This window comes from Neofelis nebulosa, chromosome 8, assembly GCF_028018385.1.
Source record: "Neofelis nebulosa isolate mNeoNeb1 chromosome 8, mNeoNeb1.pri, whole genome shotgun sequence".
NCBI classification, from domain to species: domain Eukaryota; kingdom Metazoa; phylum Chordata; class Mammalia; order Carnivora; family Felidae; genus Neofelis; species Neofelis nebulosa.
This window is the reverse complement of record NC_080789.1, coordinates 77,717,250-77,742,313: the sequence shown is the minus strand read 5'-3', so window position 1 is coordinate 77,742,313 and position 25,064 is coordinate 77,717,250. Positions and strand designations below refer to the sequence as shown.

The following is a 25,064-nucleotide window of genomic DNA, read 5'->3' as shown; positions in this document are numbered from 1 at the left end:
CCTTTTAATTGCACTGTTTTGCTGTCATCTTAGACATTCATGTCAGTGGGTCACTGGCTGCCCAGAGAGCTAGGAAAGGTCATTGCTATTAGACCGAATCTTGTTTGGTTTTCTTTTTTAAATGATAGTATAAAATTAGATAACCTTGTGTTGGTCAAGGACTCCTGGTCTTACTTCAAGAACAGGATTTTAGGCCTGACTGCTAGTTATGGGTTCTTGGTATTAAGTGTAGTTGACTTTAAAATTCTTACATTCTTTTGCATTTACTGATCTATATACAGTATTATTGTTTTTACTATAAAAATTAAATGAGATACATACTAGCTCTAAAAAGCATCTTTTTCAATAATTAACAGATGCCTGTCTGCCTGAAATTTTCCTTAGGAGCACGTGCAAGAAATTTTAAGCTAATCTTGTATTATTGGGGTGAAATTTTCACCCATAAAAACACCTACAAGCAATGTAAGTTGGGGGGGGATGAAATAATATAAAAGTGTCTGTTTTTAGGGTGTTCATGTTTTAGTTACTTTACCTTAAAAACCTAGAAGAGGCTTTGAGTAAATGAGTGTGAAGGGTTTGAGCCTCCATGTGCCTGGGGTGTGGTTACCTCAACCGGTGCGATGGGCTGGATCAATCTGTGCACTTTTCAAGTTCTCTAGTGTTTGTGAATGTCTTCACCATTTTTATTGTTACTGAGTTAAAGTTCTAAGACTGGTTTTAAGTGGGGATTCATGTCAGCGTTTTATGGGTGTTGGCAGGCACTTGGGTCATTTATTTTCACTTATAAGCATATGTGTTACTATCACCCCTTACTGGGTTTTTTGAGTAATAATTAATAAAGCCACGAGTGTGTTCAAATGTGTTGAAAATTCTCTTCTGCCAGCCACTGACAAAAAACTTAGGGCTGCACTTTCTAAATTACTGAAGAGGGGCTGGTGGCTGGGACACTCCCAGAGAACTTGAGATTCCTACCAGCACACCCGAAGGGCAGGGGTGCATGACCCCAGATCGCGAGGTCGCTCACAGGGCGGTGGTGTTTGGACCTGCTGTTTCTTATCACCGGGGCTGAGGTGTTTGCTTCCATTCATAAATGGTGTCCACAGTCTTGTGGTAATGAGTTCAGACTGTACTCCCTTCTTGGGTCTGCTGCCAAGCCTTGCCTTCTGGTTCTCACCGTCCTTGCCTGAGGGTGGGAAGAGGTGTGAGGTTTCCCTGATTTCTGCGCTGCCTTCCAACTTTTCAAACTCTGATGGTGTGATGCTTTTCAGTCCTTCAGTATAGCTTAAGGTTTCACTAAATGGCAAGTTTATAACATTTGTTAACCCCCATTTGCAGTTACTTCTTATAAAAGTATTAAATGGATGACGAATCAGAAACTCTGAATAAAGTGCTTGTTCTGATTCAAACCCATAATGGTCTGAATAGACAGCAAATCAACTCACTTCTGGTTCAGGGGCGGGCACGTCTTTCTGCTGCTTCCATAATATATGCTGGGATGCTGCCTGACTTCACCTCTATTTGGACAGGTAGACTACAGAGCTAATAAATAGCACTTAGATGCTTACATTTTTTCCTCCTTTATTTTATTGCCACATTCTTTCTAACTTCTCAACTGAGTCTCTTTGCTTTTGAAGTACAGGTTTAGAATCCATTCTTTGAAGTGAATTCTTTTGGGCCGTTTTGGCGCATTTGGGCCTTGAGCTGCCTCAGCTGATGGAACACTAGGGATTTGAAGTGGAAGAGAAACTGCAGAGGCTGTCATTACTGATGCTGTGTTCACATGTTTTCAGTGTTGAAGCTGTTTGCAGGTTACATGACATTTAAAAATAGATGTACTGAAGTTTTTCCTCTTTTATCCTCTCCAACAATCCCAGACTGTCATGGTCTTAAGAAATGCATAGAATGAATTGATTTTATGCACCAGTAAAATTTTGTATTTGTGTTAGATATAGAACTACAGGATGGGAAGCCTCGAAAGTGGGTATGTGAATGATGTAAGGTCACCCAAAAGCCACGGCTCAAAAGTGGTTGCATTTGGCAGGATTTTTCTCTGACTGTGCCATAGTTTTGATTATCAGCTGCTCTGCTTCTGAGATGCTTCCTCTTCTGTGCTTGTAACAGCTTCTGTGCTTCTGTAGAGTAAAAAGGCAAACTTTGTATGAATTGGGAATGAATGGGTCTATGGAGGCAGCAGCCCATCCTTGGAATGGTTTTGTGTGACCACTTCAGATCTGGGAATGGCTTTGATGGAGCTGTGTTGAGGGTGTCTAGCAATACCTTACTCTTAGAAAAGTTCCATATTTTACAAATAACCCCCACTCTGAGGCTAATTGTTCTTTTGTAACAAATGTGTTCAGTTACTGACTTCCCTTCTAAGGAGTTGTTTTCTTTCCTTCCTTCCTTTGCTTCCTCCTTCTCTGTTTAAATCCTGTGTTTTTATTTATTTATTCATTCATTCATTCATTCATACCGATTTTCTGGTCCTGTGTTCAGATTTATAAAGTCATGAGACAAGGTGTATTTCCATAAGGCAAACAGATGGAATATATTGGATTTTTTTGATCCCTAGTATATATTGCTAGATGTGTATTTGCACATACTTTCACATAATTTTCACATCTTGCCACCTATTTTGAGGATCTATCATGATCATCTTGTTTTACAGCTCTCATTTTATAGAGAAGAATCTGAGGCCCATAAACATTAAGCCACATATCCAGGGTCACAAAACTCGGTTGCAGAAACAGCTAATGTTGAGCATTACATGTTGAATGCAAAGATACAGGGTAAAATCAGCTGACTTCCTACGTTGTTAGCCTTATGAGGAGCAGAACATTGGGGTGTCACCCTAACATCTCACAGGTGCAATTTTCAGTATGCACAGAGGAAGAGCAGCTTTGAAAGATGATTCCTTAGTAACCAAGGTCATAAGAAACAGATACAGCTTTTTGAGAAGTTTAGGCATTTAAATGAGAACTGTAACTTCCAAGCCAACTAGATGTTTGTGTTTTTTAGTTTGCATGTTCGCTTCCTCACATCCATATCTGTAGCAGAAGGAAAGTAAGGATCGGAATGTTGCTTAGTGATTGTGGAGCCCAGAGCAGGTGGGGAAAGACAGCCTGAATGACAAATATAGTTCCACTCGAGGGCACACTTGTCGTCTGGATAGTATATTTCTGATGTGAGCTAATGCATCCTCTTTGAACATTGCTGGAGCCATAGAACCTGGGATTACTTACCTGGTCTTCCTTTCCTCAGCTTCCCACCACCCCAACCACTTGCTTCCCCTTGCCCAGAACCATCCTGCTGCCTATTGATTCTTTCTTTCTTTGTGTTACTGTCATCATTTTCAACTTTGCATTCAGTTATCAAACATTTATTGAGCACTTACTCTCTGCTAGGCAGTATTGCAAGTGTGGAGGATAGGGCACAGAACACAAAGGGCAAGGACTTTAGTGGAAAATAGTAGAGGGGGAGATAGATAATAAATAAATGAACAATGTTAATTTCAACTAGTGACGAGAATGTGAAGACAAAACCTTGATGTGTTGAGGGATTTTAGTGCAGCAAACTTCAGATTGGTTTATCAGGAAATGTTTATCTGGGGAGGTCTCATGAAGCTGAGACACAAATGATAAGAAGCCAGCCAGCATGGGGCGCCTGGGTGACTCAGTCAGTTAAATGTCCGACTTCCGCTTGGGTCATGATCTCAGGGTTCGTGAGTTCGAGCCTCACTTCGGGCTCTGTGCTGATAGCTCAGAGCCTGGAGCCTGCCTGGGATTCTGTGTCTTTCTCTCTCTCTCTCTCTCTCTCTCTCTCTCTCTGCCTCTCACCCACTCATGCTCTGTCTGTCTCTCTCTCTCAAGAATAAATAAACATTTAAAAAAAATTTTTTTTTAAAATCCAGAACAATTCAGTGGAGTGGGGGTGTGTTATCCTCACTTCATTCAGGAGAAAATTGAGGAAAGCCTATCAGGATCATATCATGGTCATGTAGTGCTCCAAAAGCACACTGCATGTTGTCTTTTCCAAAGTCAGAGTTTACTTTGTTAGCATGGGAAGGCATTCAGTACAGTGGTTTAGAGCACAAGCAGCCTAGATTTTCTGCCATCTCTCATACTGGCTACGTGGAAGTTTCTAGGCAAGTTACTTAGCTTCTTGAAACCCCTTCCCCCATTAGTTAGAACTTAGGGAATTATCATGAATATTAAAGGAGGTAATATTGAAAACCCCATTTAGTGCTAAAGATGATGGTGATAGTTGTGATATTCTCTAAGAGGCATTGGTAATAATCCCATTAATGTTGAAATATTTGCTTCTGTTTAGCAGTGAAAGCCCAGGAGTACTTCTCTCTATAGCGTACATTTCTCTTTGATCTCTCCCACCATTCTCACCCCTCACATATATTCATTCATTCATCTCTCACATTCATTTATTCAGCAAACACTTTTGTTGTTTAAGAAAGGCTTTACTGAGTGATGCCTGGGTGGTCAGTCAGTTGAGCATCTGACTTTGGCTCAGGTCATGATCTCACGGTTTGTGGGTTCAAGTTCTGCATTAGGCTCTGTGCTGACAGCTCAGAGCCTGGAGCCTGCTTCGGATTCTATGTCTCCCTCTCTCTCTCTGCCCTCCTCCACTTGCACTCTGTCTGTGTCTCTGTCTCTCAAAATTAAACATTTACAGAAATTAAAAAAATAAAAAAGACTTTATTGAGGTACAATTGACATAGAGCCGTACATATATACAACTTGAGGTTTGGAGATAAGTATACAGTTGTGAAATCGTTGCCATAATCTGTGCCATAAACATACCCATTACCTCCAAAAGAACGCTTTTTGCGTGTTCATTTGCCCTTGCTAGATTCTGGATGAAGAACTTGATTAGACATGGTCTGTGCTCACAGGTGCTCAGTCAATAATCTGTTAACCAATCTATTGCATTCATTGTGGTTGGTGATGGAGGAGTTGTACCAGGGACAGAGGAGCAGATAATTGACCGTGCAGGTGGAGTGGGCTGGGAATTCTGGTCTGAGGCAGCAAAAGCAGGGAGGCAGATAGGCCTAGAAAGCTGAGTGCAGAATGTGAGCTGAGGTAGGGTTGGGATTTGAGAGTGGAGGTCTTGGCTTGCGTAGAAGTTTTTACTCTATCCTGTAAAGAATGAAGAACTTTGAATAGTTTTAGATATTCTGAGAGTAGATCTTCAGTTTTGTAGTCTAGAAATATAACTGACAGTTTAAGTGATGGAAACACTGGAAGGAATAATATCCAAGACAGCCTAAATTGTTCTTTTGCATCTTTATCTTCATCATCTTCTTCATCCGAGGTGGGCAGAATTTTTCTCCTCTTATCATTGTCATCACAATATAGTTGTCACATCTTACTCTTGATATTTAGACACTAAAGTCAGCACAGAGTAAAACTTGCACAGAGCAAAAAAAAAAAAAAAAAGTCCTTGAGAATTTGCTTAGGAAGGCATTGCTTTGGAGATCAACTCTTTCATTGAGTTTAACCTAGTGTGTGTTTTATTTGTTCCCAGGTTTGGAAGAGATTGCTACTGCTTTGCTCTAGGTAGGAGATGAAATAATTACTTTGCTTGCATTTGAGGGCCATTCTGCATGAAATATGAGGGCTCAGCAGGTTCATGATCTCTATCTCACACCTACGACAGGGCACATGAGCATTGGGATCAAATTGCTCAAACAACTTAAGCTATGGAACCTGTGTTTGTGCTGCTTCTACATAGCTGTTTTCTATGTCTGCAAAGCACATTAGTTCAAGCAAGTTTAAATGCATTTACAGTACGCTTACTGTTATTGCATTGTTCCAACTTTTAGTGCTTTTCTGTGTGTGTCAAACAATGCAAAGTGTATTCATCATCTCATTTAATCTTTTTTTTTTTTTAAGTTTATTTATTTTGAGAGAGGGAGAACACAAGCAGGGGAAGGGCAGAGAGAGAGAATCCCAAGCAGGCTCCATGTGTCAGCTCAAATCCTGATACAGGGCTTGAACCCATGAACTGTAAGGTCATGACTTGAGGCAAAATCAAGAGTTGGACACTTAACCAACTGAACCATCCAGGTGCCCCATCATTTCATTTAATCTTTAGCACACAGTTGAGATAAATGGAATTTATCCCCGTTGAACAAATAAAACTTGTTATGAGATAAATACTATTTTCAAGTTTGCTAATAATTAAATGATAAACTGGGGTTAAAACCCCAATCCATTTTGGCTTCAATCCTATATTCATAGCTTTTATGCTCAGTTTTCTTTTACTAGAAAATTTAACCTAAGCAAAAACAAAAACAAAACAACCTAGGAGACTTAAATACTGCAATAGCTGAGGAGGTAGAGAAATAAGATTCCAAAGAGATGGAGAGAGAATTACTAAGTTTTACTATCTTTAAGAAGCCCATAGGTAGTGAGTAATTGTCAAAGAACATGAACAGACATTTCCAAAAGAAAGAAACACAAATAACTAGTACATGAAAAGAAAGTTTTATATAACTGGCAATCAAAGAAATACACAAAATAAATATTCCTTTATTGCACTGGCAAAAATTTCCTGAATGGTTGTATTTTGGATTGGCACCCTTATTTATTTCAGATGACAGTGTCACTTCAGATGAAAGTGTAAATTGATAAAACTTTTTGGAAAATAATTTGGTAATATGCATTATCTTAGGGAACATTTTGTTACAAAGGATAGAAGAATCCCACTCTAACTTAAAAGAGGGTTGTATAGAAACAAGGCACAGTACACTTATCCAGGCCTCAGAGGAGCCTGGAGCCAACATACTTACACTTTATCTCCCTCAGATGACCTCTTCTGCATCTCTGGATGGCAGAAAGCAGGGCCACCCCAAGTCTCGATTATACCACTTTCTAGGCCCAGTGCCCAGCAGAAACAAAGTCCCAACTACTGATGCCTTGGAGAGAGACTCTGATGGTGAAGTCTGGGTTGGCACTTACCCATGGTCCCATCAGATGTGGTTGTGGAACACAGAGGTCATTTGACTTATCAACCTATTCAGAATGTCCTGTGAAGCAGAAACTCTGAAACGGGAGTAAAGTAAGCGAGAACACACCTGGTACGTGTATCATTAGTGCTAAAAATATTCGTATTCTTTCATCCCACAGTCCCAGTTTTAGAAATCTACCAGTAGTTAAGTTACCTAGTGATTCTGTGAATGATTTATCACATCACGTCAGGTGCTCCTGTGGAATGGAGAGAAATGGGAAACTACAGGTATGTTCCACAACAGGGAAATGGCTACATGAATTATGACCTAGTCATGAGATTGTATGTTGTACAAATATTAAAAGCCTGTTTTCAAAAAAATGTAGAACTGTGCTCACAATGAAACATAGTATGCATACATGTTGTATATGCTGTGCTGAGTTGCGTTTTATATAATATATAGAAAAAAATACTAAAGAATTAACCCCAAACACAGACTTGTTTGTTGCTATTAGATTTTAGAATCACTTTTGTTTTATTTACAACTTGTCTGTAGATTTTAATTTTTAAATTTTTTTTTTTAAGATTTTATTTTTAAGTAATCTGTACACCCATTGTGGAACCTGAAATCAAGAGTTGCACGCTCTACCAACTGAGCCAGCCAGGCACCTCTTGTCTGTAGATTTTAAATAATTAACAATGGCCTTATAATTAAAAATAAACTAATATAAAATTACTCAAATTATAATCTGGTAGAGAAGATAAACCTGTCCTAAGTAAAGTAATAGTAGCTAACATAACTATTATTTTGTGTTTGGATGGTGCAATAAAAACTTAAGGATGGATTTCCTAATAATTTGACTTTTTATGAGTGGAATAGTGTATTTAAGAGCCATTTTCTTATCACTGGTGGTATTCAAATAGTAATCAGAACTTTAGAGAAGATTTGTCTGTTGTGTAGTAAGAATTAGATGACATCTAAAGTCCTTTCCAACCCCAGTGTTCTGTTAGAGAAACAGGTTTATTTTGGAGTGATTGTTTTAAAAAAAAGTTCATAATGTTAGGGGAAGATACACAAGGCAAGTAGCTTTTGTGAAAGAGATGTGAAATTCTTCTATAGGAGATGTCACAGTGTGGGATTAATAAGGAGGCAGTGAATTTGAGTCAGATCTTGAAGGATGTGATAGGGATCAGATAATGTGTTGGAAGTAATCTGAAGGTCTGCTAATGATTGATTCTAAGGCAGTTTGGACTTGGCCATTTATGGATAAGGGATAGTAACCAAATTGACTCGGTGAACGGTAGAGGCATTTTCCTTGTTCATCTTCTAGTGAGATGAGTGAAGTGGTGCAAAACTTAAATTAAACAAGAGAACAAAGTCAAGCCAGTCTACTTGTTTGGGGGTTTAACTATGTTCTGGAAAGAAAACTTCAGGATGATTGATCTTGATGTTTATGTTTTGGTAGTTATGTTAAATTATGGCAGTAATACATTAACAGCTACACTATAAATTCAACCTGCTTGCTTAACTGTCAGACATTAAATTTTTTTTTAATTTTTTTTAACGTTTATTTTTGAGAGACAGAGCATGAGCAGGGAAGGGGCAGAGAGAGACAGAGAGAGAGAGAGACAGAATCTGAGGCAGGCTCCAGGTTCTGAGCTGTCAGCACAGAGCCCACTGCGGGGCTTGAACTCACAACTGTGAGATCATGACCTGAGCCAAAGTTGGATGCTTAACCGACTGAGCCACCCGGGTGCCCCGACATTAAAATTTTTTGAAACGACACACAACTACTCAGGAAACGAGGACCTTCAATTCTACTGGTGTGTGTATGTGTGTGTAGTCGTCTTTTTGCCAAAGGTAATAATGAAGATATGTTCTTTCTGTTCATTAGAAAAAGGTGTAGCTCCCAGGCATCTGGGTTGGTCAGTTGGTTGAGCATCTGACTTCAGCTCAGGTCATGATCTCACAGTTTCTGAGTTCGAGCCCCATATCTGGCTCACTGCTGTCAGCACAGAGCCCCCTTCCGTTCTCTGTCCCCCTCTCTCTGCCCCTCCCCTGCTCACACACTCTTTCAAAAATGAATAAATATTTAAAGAAAAAAAAAAAAGGAAAGGTGTAGCTCCCTTAAAGAGTAAGCTGATCTCAGGGTTGGCAGTGTAGCATTTTCTATAAAGCTAATTTTCCCTCCTTTTTTAAAAAAATTAATTTATTTTTAGAGAGAATGAGAGAGAGAAAACATGAACAGGGAAGGGGCAGAGAGAGAGAGGGGGACAGAGAATCTCAACCCGACTCCATGCTGACTGCACAAACCCTGTCTCAGGAACCATGAGATTATGACATGAGCCAAAATCAAGATTCGGACACTTAACTGACTGAGCCACCCAGGCACCCCTTGTTTTCCCTCTTTAAAAAATTGGAAGAGGCACCTGGGTGGCTCAGTTGGTTAAACAGCTGACTCATGGTTTGGACTCAGGTCATGAAATCAGGTTCATGAGTTTGAGCCTCATGTTGAGCCCCACATCGGGCTCAGCACTGACAGTGCGGAGCCTGCTTGGGATTCTCTCTCTCTCCCTCTCTCTCTGCCCTTCCCCTGCTCACGCTCTCTCTCAAAATAAATAAATAAAACTTTTAAAGAATTGAAATAGGTATAAAATTATTGCTGTAAAATGATCACTAGTATATCTCTTCCTTAATTTATTTTTCTTCTTTCTGATTATTGTATACATTGAGTCTCTTCTGTGATGATTGACAACTTCTAGGCCAATTCTGATGAGCACAGTCTCAACTCATGGTCATGGCCACTTTGAGGGCTCTATGGAATGGAGTGTTTATGACTTTGAGCTCATTTAGCTTCAGACTTAAGGTACCTGATGGTGCTACAACATTTGGCACTCCTTTTCCAAATTAGTATTCCCATTCCCTGTTTGAGTTTGTCATTGCCTTTTTATCATAGAAAATTGTCAAGGAAGTAGTGTCTTTCCTCAGAAGAACCAGGTCTGTATCTGGAGTACTAGCCACTAGCTAATTCAATAGTTTGACTACCTGAAATGCAGTAGCTTTGAAAAAGGCTGTTTTAATATCTATATTTATGCAAAAATGTCTAAAATTTACCCAACCATGAAGTTTGTTATATATTTCAGCAATAAAATACTGAAGCAGTGTGAGTATTGAGGCAAGAAATGGCTATACATTGTACGGGCTTTGTTTTAAACAGAAAAAAAATACTTTTAGTGTTACTTGTGCTCCTTTAAGACACCGCTCAACTACCAGTCTTCCAGTAAACTTTTCTTTCCAGCTGCATTTCTCTCCTATGGGCTCCTGAAGCACCTTGTGGTTAGATCTGTCAGCACCATATTTTGCAATTGACTGTTATCTTGCTTCTCTACCCAACTGACTGATTTCCTGAGGCCAGGAATTATTTTACTCATTTTAATCCCCAGCTTTTCGCTCAGCACAGAACCCATGCTTACACTTCGATTGTTGAACTGAGCTAAAACTAATGAAAAAAAATGTTAGGTAAAGGAATTTACCCAAGTGACCAGTGACAGTTGTGTGTTGCCATTTCATTGACTGGAAGATAAGGAGAGGTCTTCCCTCATAGGATTAGAAGAGTCACTACGTCACCTGGCTCTCATGTCTCTGCTCCTGGAAAGAGCCCTACCCCAACAAAGAGAACTAAGCAAATCCTCCTCAAATCTCAGATGGTTCTGGATGCATTCATGTCTGTCCCTGGCTAAACTGGGTGCTGCTGGAGGTCATGGATTTTGTTGATCAAATTTATGCTCACAGGTGCTTAAAGCCCAGGATACTGAAAGTGTTAAATAGAGCATCCAATGGAAGAGATGAGGAGAAGAATCAGTCTTACCCAGAAGTCTTCGAAGTGTTGGAAGAATCACTGGTCTCCTTTCTGCCCATGGAATTTTAGGCATGGCTGGTTAAAAAAGACCGGGATTACATTAAGTTATATAATTGTGATGATTACATATGTTAGATAATGTAATGGAATTCTGGTAATATTGGGTGACAAATCATCATAAGCATCATATTTGTAGATTATGTAATGGCACAGTACTTAAACAAGTTTGCAGACTAAAGCCCTTTATATCCTTTTCTTTTACAAAAAAAAAAAAACACAAATGTTCCCCATTTGCTAATCCTCCATGTGAAGAGAAGTGTCTGTACATATTTAGCAGGTTCTTACCTAGCAGATATATTTGAAAAACTAAGCACAACCTGTCCTTCTGAGGTAAGGGTAACATTTGAATGAGTGAGAAAGTAACTGCAATCAGCAAAGGGAAAAAGTACGTGATGGATAGAGCATTTTTGGAGGGACTCTTTGGAAATATTTCCATTATTGTGTCCTCAGCAAGATAGATATTAGTGCGTCTTTTATTTATTTTATTTACTTAAAAAAACTATTTCTGGTGTGCGTGGGTGGCTCAGTTGGTTAAGTATCCAACTCTTGATTTTGGCTCAGGTCATGATCTCACGATTGTGGGATCGAGCCCTGTGTCGGGCTGTTTGGGATTCTCTTTCTCTCTCCCGCTGCCCTTCTGCCCTGGTCACGTTCTATCTCTCTAAAATAAAAATAAAAAAATAACTATTTCTGCATACTAATTCAGACTTAAATACAAGATCCTTTTTGCCTTATTTTAAAATCTTTGAGATAGTTATAGTAGGGTTTAGACCAAATTAAAAAAAAAAAACAAAAAACAGTAACACTTTCCAAGGCATCAAGGCAGATAGAAATATACTAGAAGAATTTCAAGGAAAACTTTTGCATAATTGGTAGATGGATTTAAAAATGTATATCATGATTTAGTAAGTGCAGCTAATGATATAGTTCTTCCTTTTAAAACAATGAATTTTTCTCAGCTAGAAATAACCATTAAAACCACATATGGAAGTACACTGACTTAGATCTGCTCTTTCAAATGGCTATACCATGAACTATTTAACCAAGATTTTAAAAAACAACGCAGATTGAATCACACTGATCCCTCAAAAATAGTATTTTGTCTGTACCTCACACCATATTAAGTTCTATTTTAGTATTTCACAGTATGTATTTTAGTGCAACAATACTTGTATTTAATGCATTTAACTTATGCATATATACATGCATCCATGCATCCATACATACTTGGAGGTGCGATGCCCGGTTTTCATACTGAGAGGGATGTGCCATCAAAAAGTTTGGAGATCATTGTTCTAGCAAGCCCTCCTTGACCTTCCTACACCTGTTGCAGTAACAGGGCCCCCAGCCAAACTTGTCAATCACCATTTTACTTGTCTGCTCTCTCTCTGACTCCTTGGAAGGGATTATTAATTGAGATTGTATTAAGTGTTTGATACTGTGTGCAGAGGACCTATAGAAATGAATGGGACAGTCATGGCCCTTGCTTTCCAGAGGCTTTGAGAATAGTAGGGAAGACAAATGCTAAACAAGGAGGACATTGCATGAACTTTCATTTAATTACGGTTGTAAATAAGTGTTCAAAGGAAACCTGCAGGGGGAAGTGAGACCTGACCATATGAAAGACCTTGAGGTCATAGGAACTGAAAAGAATAGTGCAGTTGAAAGAAAATGAGATTCCACTGAAAGTGATCATCAGGACTTTGTAAAAAATTCCCAAGTACTTAGCAGTGTGCCATGTATACTGTATGGAGTCCCACGTAGGGGCTTAATAATTCCTTGTGAATGAATGGATAAAACAATTTCAGAACAAACCTCAAATCAGTGGCTCAAAGTTTTATTTGATCCACACAATGTTTTTGAGCTTTGACATTTAAAAACAATAATTCTCCAATTTGCCACAAGTAAATAATTCATACTGTTGTAGACTGGTATCCTTACCCATTTGTGTTATGTGCCCAGATGCTAAATACATTGGTCTTTGTTACCCTGTGTAGAAGATAAAGATTATGCCATACCCCATAGACAGTGAACTGTTTACTAATATGAGATTATTTGAGTTTTAGTGATTAATGTACAAACTAAGTGTTATGTCTTAAAGACTTATATGGATATTTTATCCTTAGTATAATACTGAAAATCTGTTTCAGCATTATTGGTAAAATTCACAATATATAGATTGCTAGGATAATGATTTTAAAATTTCAAGCAAGTACATTTATAATTTATCATGTACCCATTCATCAGTTTAAGGCCCATATGATGGAAATTGGCTGGTTTTTTTTTAAGTTCTCTTTTTATCCTTGATCTTATTTCCTACCACAAACATAATAACTTAGAAAAAGTTATCTGAAAGCTTACTAAAATTTGGAATGACTAATATCCTATTTTTCTTTCTTTGGAGTTTTCTTTATTTCTGTAATATATCCCTGTGATTGCATCAAAAAGGAAACTGCATGTTTAAGTGTGTCATTATCTGTGGGATAAAAGGGAAGAAATAAGTAGAATGGCTGATTTGTAGACGGGATGGTGATGGTTGTATTCAGGTTATCTTTTCTTTCCATATTCTGAGTTTGTCCTGTAAGAATATTTGGGCCAACACAAAAGGCTAGGCAGCTGCTGTTACACCATCACGCTATGCATAAGGGTCTTGAAGAAAGGAAGACAAGTAATTAAAGGAAATCTGGATGAGGCAGCGAGGCAGCTGATGAAAAAGAGAGAGAAACAAAAGCCCTCCCTCTTTTCTCCCAAGTTAGTAGCAAGTAACTGGCTGTACTTTACCCTTTATCTGACCTGCCAAGGGCAAAGCCTAAGTTTTATTTTCTTAAAGCCTCAGAGGAGCCTTTTCTGGAAGCTGCATGACTATTTCAAAGTTGGAAAAAATAATAGTTAGGTTCCTGTGGAAATTTATGAAAAGAAAACATTTTTTTTTTACTTCCTTCTCAAAACCGGTGATTGATAGAGGGAACATGGTTTGGGAACATATTTTGAAAGCAACGTGGCAAGGAATGAGGCTAGAAAGGTAAGCAGGGGACAGAGCCTTAAGGCATTATGTGGAGTTTGGATTCATTCTGAGGGCAGTAAGCAGCCATTGAGGATATCAGCTGGGAAGTGATGAACAGTCCTGCCCGCCGCAGTGAAGTTTGCAAATCTGCCACATGTCTCCTCACTATGCAGCCCGAAATAAGGTGCTTTCCCTCCTTTGCTGCCTAATAAGATCTCATTTACCCTTCAAGGTTAAGTTCAGTCTTCCCTTCTCCAGTGTAAGGGGTAGCTTACAGGTATATGGGAATGAGAGCATGAAGCTGAGAGACAGGTTGGTACTGGAAACAGGTGTTTTATAATCTTCTGCATAGGGGAGGAGCTGTAGCCTTCAAGTGGGTCAGTTGTCCCAAATAGATACTCAAGAAAGTAGAATGCAGAGGCACAGTCAGGCAGTGGAGAGTCTATGAAAGGGACTTCATAAGCATCAACAAAGAGATTGGCCAAAGCAGAAATAGGCTGGCTGAGGTTGGGTGTCATAAATTCATGGTGGAAAATGTCCTAGTCGCAATAATTTTTTATTGTCATAAAATATACATAAAACTTACCATTTTGCTGTTTTTAAGTGTACAGTTCTGTGGCATTAATACATTCACGTTGTTCTACCACTGTCTCCACTTAAGCCATTTCTAGAACTTTTTCATCTTCCCTAACAGAAATTCTATATCCTTTAAAATAGTTGTGGTGGTATTTTGTTCACACCAAATGGCAGCCTCCGAACCAGAGCCCTACAGGTGGACAGTGTTGTGGTGTGTACAGGTGAAGGACAAGAAACTGCTAGAGAAAGCATTTGTAAAGAGTGACTCTGTGAGGTGGGTGAGGCAGGGGGACTGTGATGGGGAGGGAGGAGGAGAGAAGAGAAATGGACATGTATCGTGTGTCCAGCATCATAGTAAGTGCTGTGCGTATATTCTTTAATGAAGCTATTAGGACAGCTAAGAATAGGTTCATTCAAGAGTTTAGAGTAGGAACAGGAGGAATCCAGGTGGTGACAGGATGATGATCGTGGAATTTGAAATCTCAGAATTAACTTCTTGCTGAAGTGAATGTGATTTCCTAAAGGAAACACATACATAGCTCTTCCAGTGTAGGGTCGTTACCTGGCATTGTTCAAGTGGAATCCAGAGAAGTTGTGCAAAAATAATAATGGTCCTAATTAAAGAAGAAGCACTGTATTTATCCATTAACTTTGTTGCTCCTTTGAATTTAGATCATATCAGTTACCTGGGATTAGTACAAAGGCTGAATTAGATAAAAAGCATGCCAGATGTGAAGGTGGACTATAATGAGTGGGGGAAATGCTACAAGAGAGACACATCACCAACTTCAAGTGTGTGTACTGCTGAATGGTGTGTGTGAACATGTGAAGTGAGTGTTGTGACACAGGAAACACATACCAAGAAAATCAGACAGGTTATAACTTGAGATATGCAGATCAATTCCATAACTTAGGTTAGAAAAGAGTGTTTTTATTCTCTAGGATTGTGTATTTTTTATTAGAGAATTATTAATGTCGATGACATTGCAGACATATTGCAGATTTCTCTCCTATATATCTAAAGTATACAAGCTGTCCCTATCCACACACCATAAGAAAGATGTATAGCTCTCGCTGGGCAGCCAGAGTGGAAGAGGAACAGAATTGAATTAGAAGCCAGAATGGGCAGCAGTGTAACCAAGGCTTATGTTATCTATCATCCATCCAGAAACTCTGGTTTGAGGGGTCCTTAGTACTGTGTGGTTGGGACTCTAACTGAACGTCTAACTACAGAATTAACATAAAACATTTCTATTAAATATTTTTTAAAAGAATAACAATTCAGGGATAATAGTCTTGCTTTGAAGATCTGTATAAAAATAATTTGGTACAAAAATATTTAAGCAACAAACAGCATTTACCTGGAATGTATTCAAGAATTTTTAGGACTTCATTAAGGCTCACAGACGTGCAGAATGGAAATTAGGCATCAGTTGGTTGACTTTTTAAATTAAAGTGTGTGTTTTTTTAGGTCAATGAGGTAATCACTTTAGTATCAAATTGTTACTTGATTTTATTAGATTGTTATTAGAAAACTAAAGAGTGCAAAATGGGTTAAGATTCAGGTTAGTTTTATTCTGTGAAAATGGAGATTGCCTCTCGGTTAAATAACATTGGAGAGTGAGGATTTTGCTCCTTAGTTGATAACTGAAAGTCATAAATACTTCCGTTTTCTTACTCCTTGTTGTATCTGAACAAAGTGAAATACTAGCATTCACTTGTTATAACTGTCTTGTTATTTATTGCCAAAACGTGTTTATTGCCAAAACGTAGTAAATAATTATTAAAGTCACTTTTGGCATTAGTCCACAGACGTTTTCAAGTATACGACAGATGGTGTGCCAGGTAGCTTTAAAAACAAATGCTAGGTCAGACAACTTAATCCACCACCTTTTTATTTTTTTTTATTTTTTATTTTTTATTTTTTTTTTCAACGTTTTTTATTTATTTTTGGGACAGAGAGAGACAGACAGAGCATGAATGGGGGAGGGGCAGAGAGAGGGAGACACAGAATCGGAAACAGGCTCCAGGCTCCGAGCCATCAGCCCAGAGCCCGACGCGGGGCTCGAACTCATGGACCGCGAGATCGTGACCTGGCTGAAGTCGGACGCTTACCCGACTGCGCCACCCAGGCGCCCCACCTTTTTAAAAAACATTGCAGATTAATAAATTTTAGTTGAGAAAGCACAAGCCGTGTGGTAACATTTTTGTCTTAGATCACTTCCATTAGAAATGGTAAGCTATAGAAAGTTGTAGAGATAGCCTTTAACACAAAAAGTAAATGAAGTTCAACAAATGGTTATGAAATACAGTATTATGTGAATGTCTGACAGACCTTTCTAAGTCCTTCTTCAACAATTTGTGAAGAATAACCTCTCTGTAAGGAGGAGAAGCATAGGAGCAGAATGCCGGCCCGTGAAGTCTTCCGTGCATAAGGCATTTGGTGAATAACTGTGAGTTGTTTAACATTGATTTTAGGTATTTTCGGGGCTATGATATATATGACAAATAATCTTATTAAATTACCTATTTCCTAAACATTTATTTGAAAGTTCCTTTTAAATGTATTATCATAAACTTCAATTTTCCCAGAGGGACTCTATGTGGGAAACTAATTAGGTCACTTCTGAGTTTAAGATTTTTAAAAATCAGGGGCGCCTGGATGGCCCAGTCAGTTAAGCGTCCAAGTCTTGATTTCAGCTTAGGTCATGATCTCACACCGGGACCTGAGATCGGGCCTTAAATCTCTCTCTACCTCTCCCTCTGCCCCTCCCTGACTTGTGCAGGCTCTCACTTTCTCATTCTCTCTTGCTCTGTCTCAAAAAATAAGAAATAAAAGGGAAAAAAGGATTTTTAAATGAATAAAATGAACCAGTGATGATCTCTACTACTGATGAGAAAGGCAATGAATGTACCAAAATGATTTGGTTTTGAGTTTACACTAAGACTATGCATTTCATACCCTTTTGCTTTCTTAAAGAATATATTGCTTTATTTGCTCCTTAATTTTTAAAACTAAGGGATAATTTGTGCACAACATAATTAACCCTCCTTAGGGTATAATTATGAGTTTTGACAAATGCATACAGTTATGTAACCAGCACTGCAATGAAGATCTAGAACAGTCCTATCTCCAAATATTCCATCGTGCCCTTTTGTAATCAGCCAGTTTGTTCCCATACTACCTGCTGCTTCAGACTTACTCTGTCCCTGTAAGCTTGCCTTTTCCAGAATGTCATAAGGAATCATATATATGTAGCCTCTAAGTTAGCTTCTTTCTTTTTGTTTTTGTTTAAATTCTAGTTAGTTCACATATAGTGTAATATTGGTTTCAGGAGTAAAATTTAGTGATTCGGCACTTATATAACACCCAGTGCTCATCACAAATGCCTTCCTTAGTCTCCATCACCCACTTAGCCCATCCCTCACCCACCTCCCCTTGAGCAACCCTCAGTTTGCTCTCTATGTTAATAGTCTCTTGTGGTTTGCCTCCCTCTCTCTTTTTTCCCCTTCCTTCCCCTGTTTTGTTTCTTAAATTCCACATATGATGAAATCCTATGTTGTCTTTCTCTGACTGACTTATTTTGCTTAGCATAATACGTTCTAGCTTCATCCACATCATTGCAGATGGCAAGATTTCATTCCTTTTGATGGCTGGGTAATTTTCCAGTGTGTGTGTGTGTGTGTGTGTGTGTGTGTGTGTGTGTGTACACATATACATACATACACACCACATCTTCTCTATCCATTCATCAGTTGATGGACGTTGGGCTCTTTCTATAATTTGGCTATAATATGTTGATAATGCTGCTGTAAACATCAGAGGTACTCCTTGAAGGTACCCCTTTGAATCAGTATTTTTGTATCCTTTGAGTAAATACCTACTAGTGCAATTGCTACATCGTGGTGCTAGTTCTATTTTTATATTTGGCTTCTTTCTAAGGCACATGCGTCCTTAGTTCATTCCTTCTTATCGCTGAATGTTAGACCATTGCATGGATTTATCGCAGTTTGTTTATCCATTCACTAATTGAAGGATGATTGGGTGTTTCCAGCTTTTGGTGACTATGAGTAAAGCCCCTGTAAACATTCATGTGCAGGTTTTTGTGTGAATGTAAGTATTCATTTCACTTGGGCAAGTACCTAGGAGTGTGATTGCTGGGTCACATGGAAGTGCATGTTTAACTTTGTAAGAAACTGCCCTGGCTATTATTAGGGAGCTTAGAATTTAGTTACAAGTTTGTGGTAGATGCTTGTTGGGATGAGAACTGGGTGTTATATGTAAGTGATGGATCACTAAATTCTACATCTGAAGCCAATTTTACCATTTATGTTAACTAGAATTTAAAACAAAAATGTGAAGTAAAAAAAAATAAATAAAATTTCTTCTGGATTAAAAAGAAAACAAGTTTACGGTTTGATGCTGAATATAATTGCAGATTATCCGCTTGTGGCCAGTGAGAGTCAATAGTAGTAGTTATACTTTATTATCACTTGAGTTTACACTAAGTTATACTTTATTATCACTTACTAGCTACAAATCATGTTTCTATAAAAATTCAAAAGTGGATTCCATTATATCTTAATTTATTGTACAAAAGTGAATTTAACTTCTTAAAGGTTGTTGTTTTACTAGTGTTATTGGCCAAGTTTTTTAACCTCTTGAACCTAGTTTTCTCTTCTACAAAATGGTAATTACTATTTCCTCCCTGACCTGAATTATTCCTCTATAGTGATAACTCATTTTTGCCTTACAGTGAGGATTTAATGACGTGCTGCATGGAAGGTGCTCAGCAGCCCCTGGCACAAAAGTAAATGTTAAGTATAAAAAAAAAAAAAAAGAAAAGAAAAGGTATTTGTTTGACAACCAAACCTGAATTTATAATTTAAACATTGCTATCAAAGCTCAGAAAGCACATCAACTGGAGCATTTTTATGACAGGGAAACATTCTGTTTTTTACATTACTGAAATTTGCCAAGTCTAAGTGGTCTTGGAATCCAATATAGACAGTTTTCCTGCCACTGTGAAATTCAAACACATGGGTGGAGTTTGCAAAGGAACTAAAAGACAATTCCGATTTCTTCTTTCTTGGACTCCTTTTCTTAATGTTTCAAATTATCCCTTCTTTTTAGATGAGTTTTAAAACCTATTCATGGCCTAATATGTAAGTAGATTTCTTTTATTCAGAATTACTAAGTTGATAACCACTCCCTTCCCGGTGAGCAGGTGGAAGTTATTGTTCCACAGCCCCTCAGACCTCATCCTGGGTATTGCCCTCCTGCCATTGACATCAAGCAGTTCTAAGCAGATGCAAGTGAGCCAGGGCTTTAGGCCCTCAGTGAATGAGGCAAGACTCCAAACAGGCAAATTCTTGCCCTAGTACTTCTCCTAGGGTGGTCCTTGAAGTGCAGTGCCAGATCAGTAGCGTTCCTGTCACTTGGGAGCTTGTTAAAAATGTAAATTCTGGGCTCCACCACAGACTGAATTCAGCTGCGGAGATGGGACTAGACAATCTGTGTTTTATTATTTTTTTTTAATGGTTATTTTTTTATTGAGAGAGAGCATGAGCACAAGAGGGGCGGGGGGGGGGGCGGGCTGGTGCAGAGAGTGGATAGAGGATCTGAAGCAGTCTCTGTGCTAACAGCAGAGAGCCTAACATGGGGCTTAAACTCACAAACCATGAGATCATGGCCTGAGCTGAAGGTGGATGCTTAACTATCTGAGCCACCCAGGAGCCCCAGGCAACTTTTTTTTTTTTTTTTTAACTTTTTTAATGTTTATTTATTACACAGTGTAATACACAGTGTATTTTAATGTTTATGTATTACACAGTGTAAGCGGGAGGGGCAGAGAGAGGGGCAACTTTTTTTTTTTTTTAACTTTTTTAATGTTTATTTATTACACAGTGTAATACACAGTGTATTTCAATGTTTATGTATTACACAGTGTAAGCGGGAGGGGCAGAGAGAGACACATACATACAGAATCTGAAGTAGGTTCCGGGCTCTGGGCTGTCAGCACAGAGCCCAACATGGGGCTCAAACTCACCAACCGTGAGATCATGACCTGAGCCAAAGTCATATGTTCAACCGACTGAGCCACCAGGTTCCCCCAGCAACGTGTGTTTTAAAATGCCATCCAAGAGGCGCCTGGGTGGCTCAGTGGGTTAAGCGTCCGACTTCAGTTCAGGTCATGATTTCACGGTCTGTCAGTTGGAGCCCCGTGTCAGGCTCTGTGCTGACAGCTCAGAGCCTGGAGCCTGCTTTGGATTCTGTGTACCCCCCTTTCTCTGCCCCTCCCTGACTCATGCTCCATCTCGCTCTCTCAAAAAATAAATGTTAAAAATTTTTTTAAATGCCATCCAAGTGATTTGATGCAACTGGACTGTGACACTGATTGCCTATGGACACAATGAGGAGGAGATTGGAGAGGTTATTTCTAACCATGAGAGGGATGTCTGTATAGCCTGTTACTTCATTGTGATCTTATAAATATTTTAATTGACATTTTCTAATATTTCAGGATATGAGGAATTTTTCGAGTACTTGTTGAATGATACAAACATAAAAAGATATAGAAAAGTGAGTAATAAATATTATACCAATTGTACAGTGTTCTAAATAACAAAACTTGGTTTCCTTAGGAAATCTATGAGTAGTATTTATTCACCAAGCTCCATGACCTGTCGTAAAATGGAACGTCAAAGTGGCAAAATAGCATTTTTGATCATCCAAAATGACATTTTAACGTCTTAAGCCTGTGAAGCCAGAGTCTGTAACCTCTTCCGTCCAGGGCATGGACCCAGTTAAAGTGGAAACAAACTGTTTTCACGCTGGCGTTTTGAGAGCATTACTAACAGTTAAGGAATTAGGCAGTTTATAAACCATCCTATTCCCAAATGCATTTCTAGTTCACTTGAAGCTTCCATGTGCCTCTGTTGTTGTTTATTTTACCGTAATAAATAGACGTCTCTGTATCACCAGATACTTGGTCTCGTGAAAACCCTGCAGCAGCCCTTCCTCTGGGGGTGTGGCATATTATGCTTGAGGTTGTCTTTGAGAAGTAAGGTCTGAGAATGCCCTGAGGTACACAGGGCACTGGTGCGGGCTCCTGGCTGCTCTGTGTGATCTCCAGTCTAGCAGAGGTTTTAAAACCAGGAGTGAGATTTTATCCCATGATCTCTGAAAGAGTAAAGACAAATATTTTCTTATCAAACCAAAGTAAACTAATTATCAATATATGTGAAGTCACGTCCACTGATCAAGGTAAGTGGTTTCATTTTCTGCTGTATCTTTCTTATGTTTTGTTTTGTTTTTTAATAGTGTGGTCAGTTGGTAACACAGCATGCCAAGGGACTTATAAGTGGCAGAGAGTTTGGTTTTGTTTTCATGTTAAGAATAGGGTTCACGGTATTTTTCAACTTTCACATTAAATATGTAGTATCTTCAGGGTTTTTGGCTCTTTCAGGATGCGTCTCTGGGCTAGCAAAGTACATATTGGTTTAAGTTCTATTTCTCTGACTCATTCTTAGTAACATTAGGACAGTTTAAAAATTCAGTCAGTAAGGAGAAGAATGCAGAGAAAGAAAGCAAGAATTTTCTTTCCTTTTTTTTTTTTTTCCCCTTCAGTTTCTAGTGTGAACAAAGCTAAGGAATGTTTACTACTAATCCTTTTCTAGTGCTACTGCATGGAGCACTCTTCTGTTCAAACAAACCCCACCATCCCAGCCTTCTTGTTTTAGTAAAGTTCAGAGGAGTGTTATGTGTTTCACATTAGATAACATTGCAGAGATAGGCATAGATCTGGACTTTTTTTTTAAATTGTTACTGGTATTAAGCTACTGTTTCCTTCCTCTAGTATTCTAGAGAGCATATAAATGAGAAATGGACTTTGAAAGAGGAATGAAATTCTACTGTGTGGTAGAAATATAACCATGTGACAGGAAATTTATGCTAAAAATATTTTTTAAGGCTGAAATGGGTTCATTTTGTGTAGCTATTTTCCCATTGTTTCTGCATGGGTATCAACCCTCCCGAAGAATGCCTACATTGCTAAACAGGGTGAGCTGCACCTTACGACAGGCAGTCTTCACAATTACCAAGGTTCTCTTTTTTTTTTCTGACGTCACTCTTTCCTCTTTTGGCCTCAGTGGAGCTTGCACGGAGTGTAGAAGCGCGAGGGAAGGGTTGGTCCTAGCACTGCTGCAGGCAAGCTGAGGCTCCCTCCTGGAGCCCCACAACCTTGGCTGGCTCTGCTCCCAGGTTCTAGTAGTTGCTAGAGATTGAGGAGCCCAGTCCTTGCCTGCTCCTGCTTCCTCCCTCACGTAAGTGGAAGGCTTGATTCCTTTGTGAGGGTTCTACTATTCTTGCGTAAGTAAGCTCAAGGTTTGTATGATCTCACCATGGTTTCCCATCATACTCTAAATATGAAAAATTGTTTCAAACTGACAAAAGGGAAGTATTTTTCTTTCTCCATTAGTGAAGTTCTCTCTCTCTTTGAAATAGCTGCTCTCTCTTTTCATTCCGTCTTCAGTTAGGGTTGATTGGAGGGAATTAATATTCCTTCCTGGAAGGCAGCTCTCAGATGGAGAGAAAACTACTAGAATTTTCTGTTCTAATGGACACCTCCCTGTAGTGAGTGGCTGCTACCATAGTGTGCGCTTTACAAGTTCCTTTTAAGGTTTTTAAACTGAAAAGACAGTAATAGAGCACTTCCTGCCCATACCAGTGGTTTACTTTTATTGCCAGTAAGTTATCTAAGAAAACATTTCGCATACACATAGTTACATGTTATTTGTAAAAGTTTTATCTTCGTTTAATGACTTGAAGAGATTTTCCTTTTTAAAACGTGTACCTCTAGACAGACTCTCACATGGAAATTGAAAAGTGAAAATAGCGTGGTCAATGACTCAATAGTAAGTATTGTTTAATCTTTGCAGGGATAATAATATGGTCTTCATTTCATTTTCATCCAAAATAATGTAACTTACATTGTAATCCAAGAGTGAGATTTAAATTTGGCCGCCTCTCCGTAGATGCTAGAACACCATTCATTCAAAAAATAACAAAGCCTTTTTTTAGGTGTCTGGTCCCTACCTCCTTTCTGATCTATCCTCTGATAATCATATTCACTCTCTGTGTTCTTTCTTGCTTATAAAATAGGGAGCTAATTTTTACTGGTCTGAAATATATTTTGAAAGGTTTTCTCCCTGATTTAAATATATTTTCTGACTTGTCCACTACCATAGTACCTGTTAAGCCCTGTTTAGATCAGGTACTTCTATGATTTTTTCCGCTCTGCTAATTGACCAGGGTTCTGTAGTTGGTTGGTCCTATTTTGAAGCAGCAGAGGGAAAATGCCTATGAGGAGAAACATAGTGTTGGCCATGGAGGTTGGTTGTTCTACATGGTAGTTATTAAGACCTGTCCTGGAGAAAACCACTCGTTCTCCCCTTAGAGAATGAATATAGACAAGATTTTTTTTTTTAATAATTAAAAAAAAAAAAACCCCACTAAGTCATTGTGGCCTTCTCCATATCATTGTATATCATCTGTTACTTCTTAGACTCAGGCCAAAAACCTTGCTCTTCTTTAAATTTTTTTTTTAATGTTTATTTTTGGAGAGAGAAAGAGAACATAGCAGGGGAGGGGCACGGAGAGAGGGAAACACAGAATCCGAAGCAGGCTCCAGGCTCCGAGCTGTCAGCACAGAGCCCAACACGGGGCTTGAACTCATGAATGGAGAGATCATGACGTGAGCCAAAGTCGGACACGTAACTGACTAAGCCACCCAGGCACCCCCAAAAACATTAGCCTTTGTTCACTCTTTTTCTCTTCCATCTAATCTGTCAACAAATCCTGTTTCAAGAGACTTCAAACTGACCATGTCTTAATATGTCCACTGCTGCTACCCTGCTTCAAGCCACACTCAAGTTTTCTTTGGATTATTCCAATAGGTTCCTACCTGCCCTTGACTACTTAGAGTTTGTTCTGCACCCAGCAGCCTGAATGCTTCTTTAAAAATGGAAAACAGATCATGGTCTCTCCTCTGCTCACAACCCTTCAGTGGATTCCCAATTCTGTCAGGGACGATATACAAGGTCCTGCCTCTCCTGACCCTAGCTTCTACCCTGTTAACTCTGACCTCGATGCTAAACGTGCTCCCTGCTCATTCTTATCTATCCATGTTGTCTTTCTGATTTCTCCCTGAACACTTCTGTGCTCCTACATTAGGGCTTTTGTAGTTTTATCTTTTCCCTTGGAATGTTAATCCCCCAAATATTTGTGTGCCTCACTGTCTTTGGGTCTACTCATTGTCACCCGACTGGGGAAGCCTTCCTTGAACTACCTTGCCCAATAGCTCTCTGTCTCCTTTACCCAGCTTTGTTTTCCTCATAGCACTTTATGCCAACTAGCATTTATGTAATATATTTTGTTGTTGTTTTGTGGTTCACTGCTATATCCCTAGAGCCTAGAACAGTGACTGATAGATACTGGGTGCTTCGTTAATATGTGTTATATGAATGAGTATTTTTCTAATATTCATAACCTTTTCTGTTAGGAAATTTAGAGCTAAATGAGCAGGGATACAGAGAAGTCAATA

The 25,064-nt window shown here is 38.9% G+C and overlaps 1 protein-coding gene across 11 annotated transcripts in view; it reads left to right on the top strand.

Moving 5' to 3' along the window:
- FGD4 (FYVE, RhoGEF and PH domain containing 4) overlaps positions 1-25,064 on the top strand; it is a 253,092-nt gene that overhangs the window by 95,334 nt on the left and 132,694 nt on the right. Inside the window, exon 1 of one of the 11 annotated variants that reach the window (XM_058743138.1) lies at positions 6,819-7,090. The exons of 8 other annotated variants lie outside the window; for them this stretch is intronic. Coding sequence is in view for 1 of the 3 variants with exons in the window: in XM_058743135.1 (XP_058599118.1) it covers positions 21,637-21,727 (91 nt within the window). In the remaining 2 variants the exon portion in view is untranslated. Of the gene's footprint in view, positions 1-6,818; positions 7,091-21,111; positions 21,728-21,764; positions 22,832-25,064 lie in introns of those variants that run through there. 2 more of the 11 variants (XM_058743135.1, XM_058743139.1) reach the window with 2 other exon arrangements.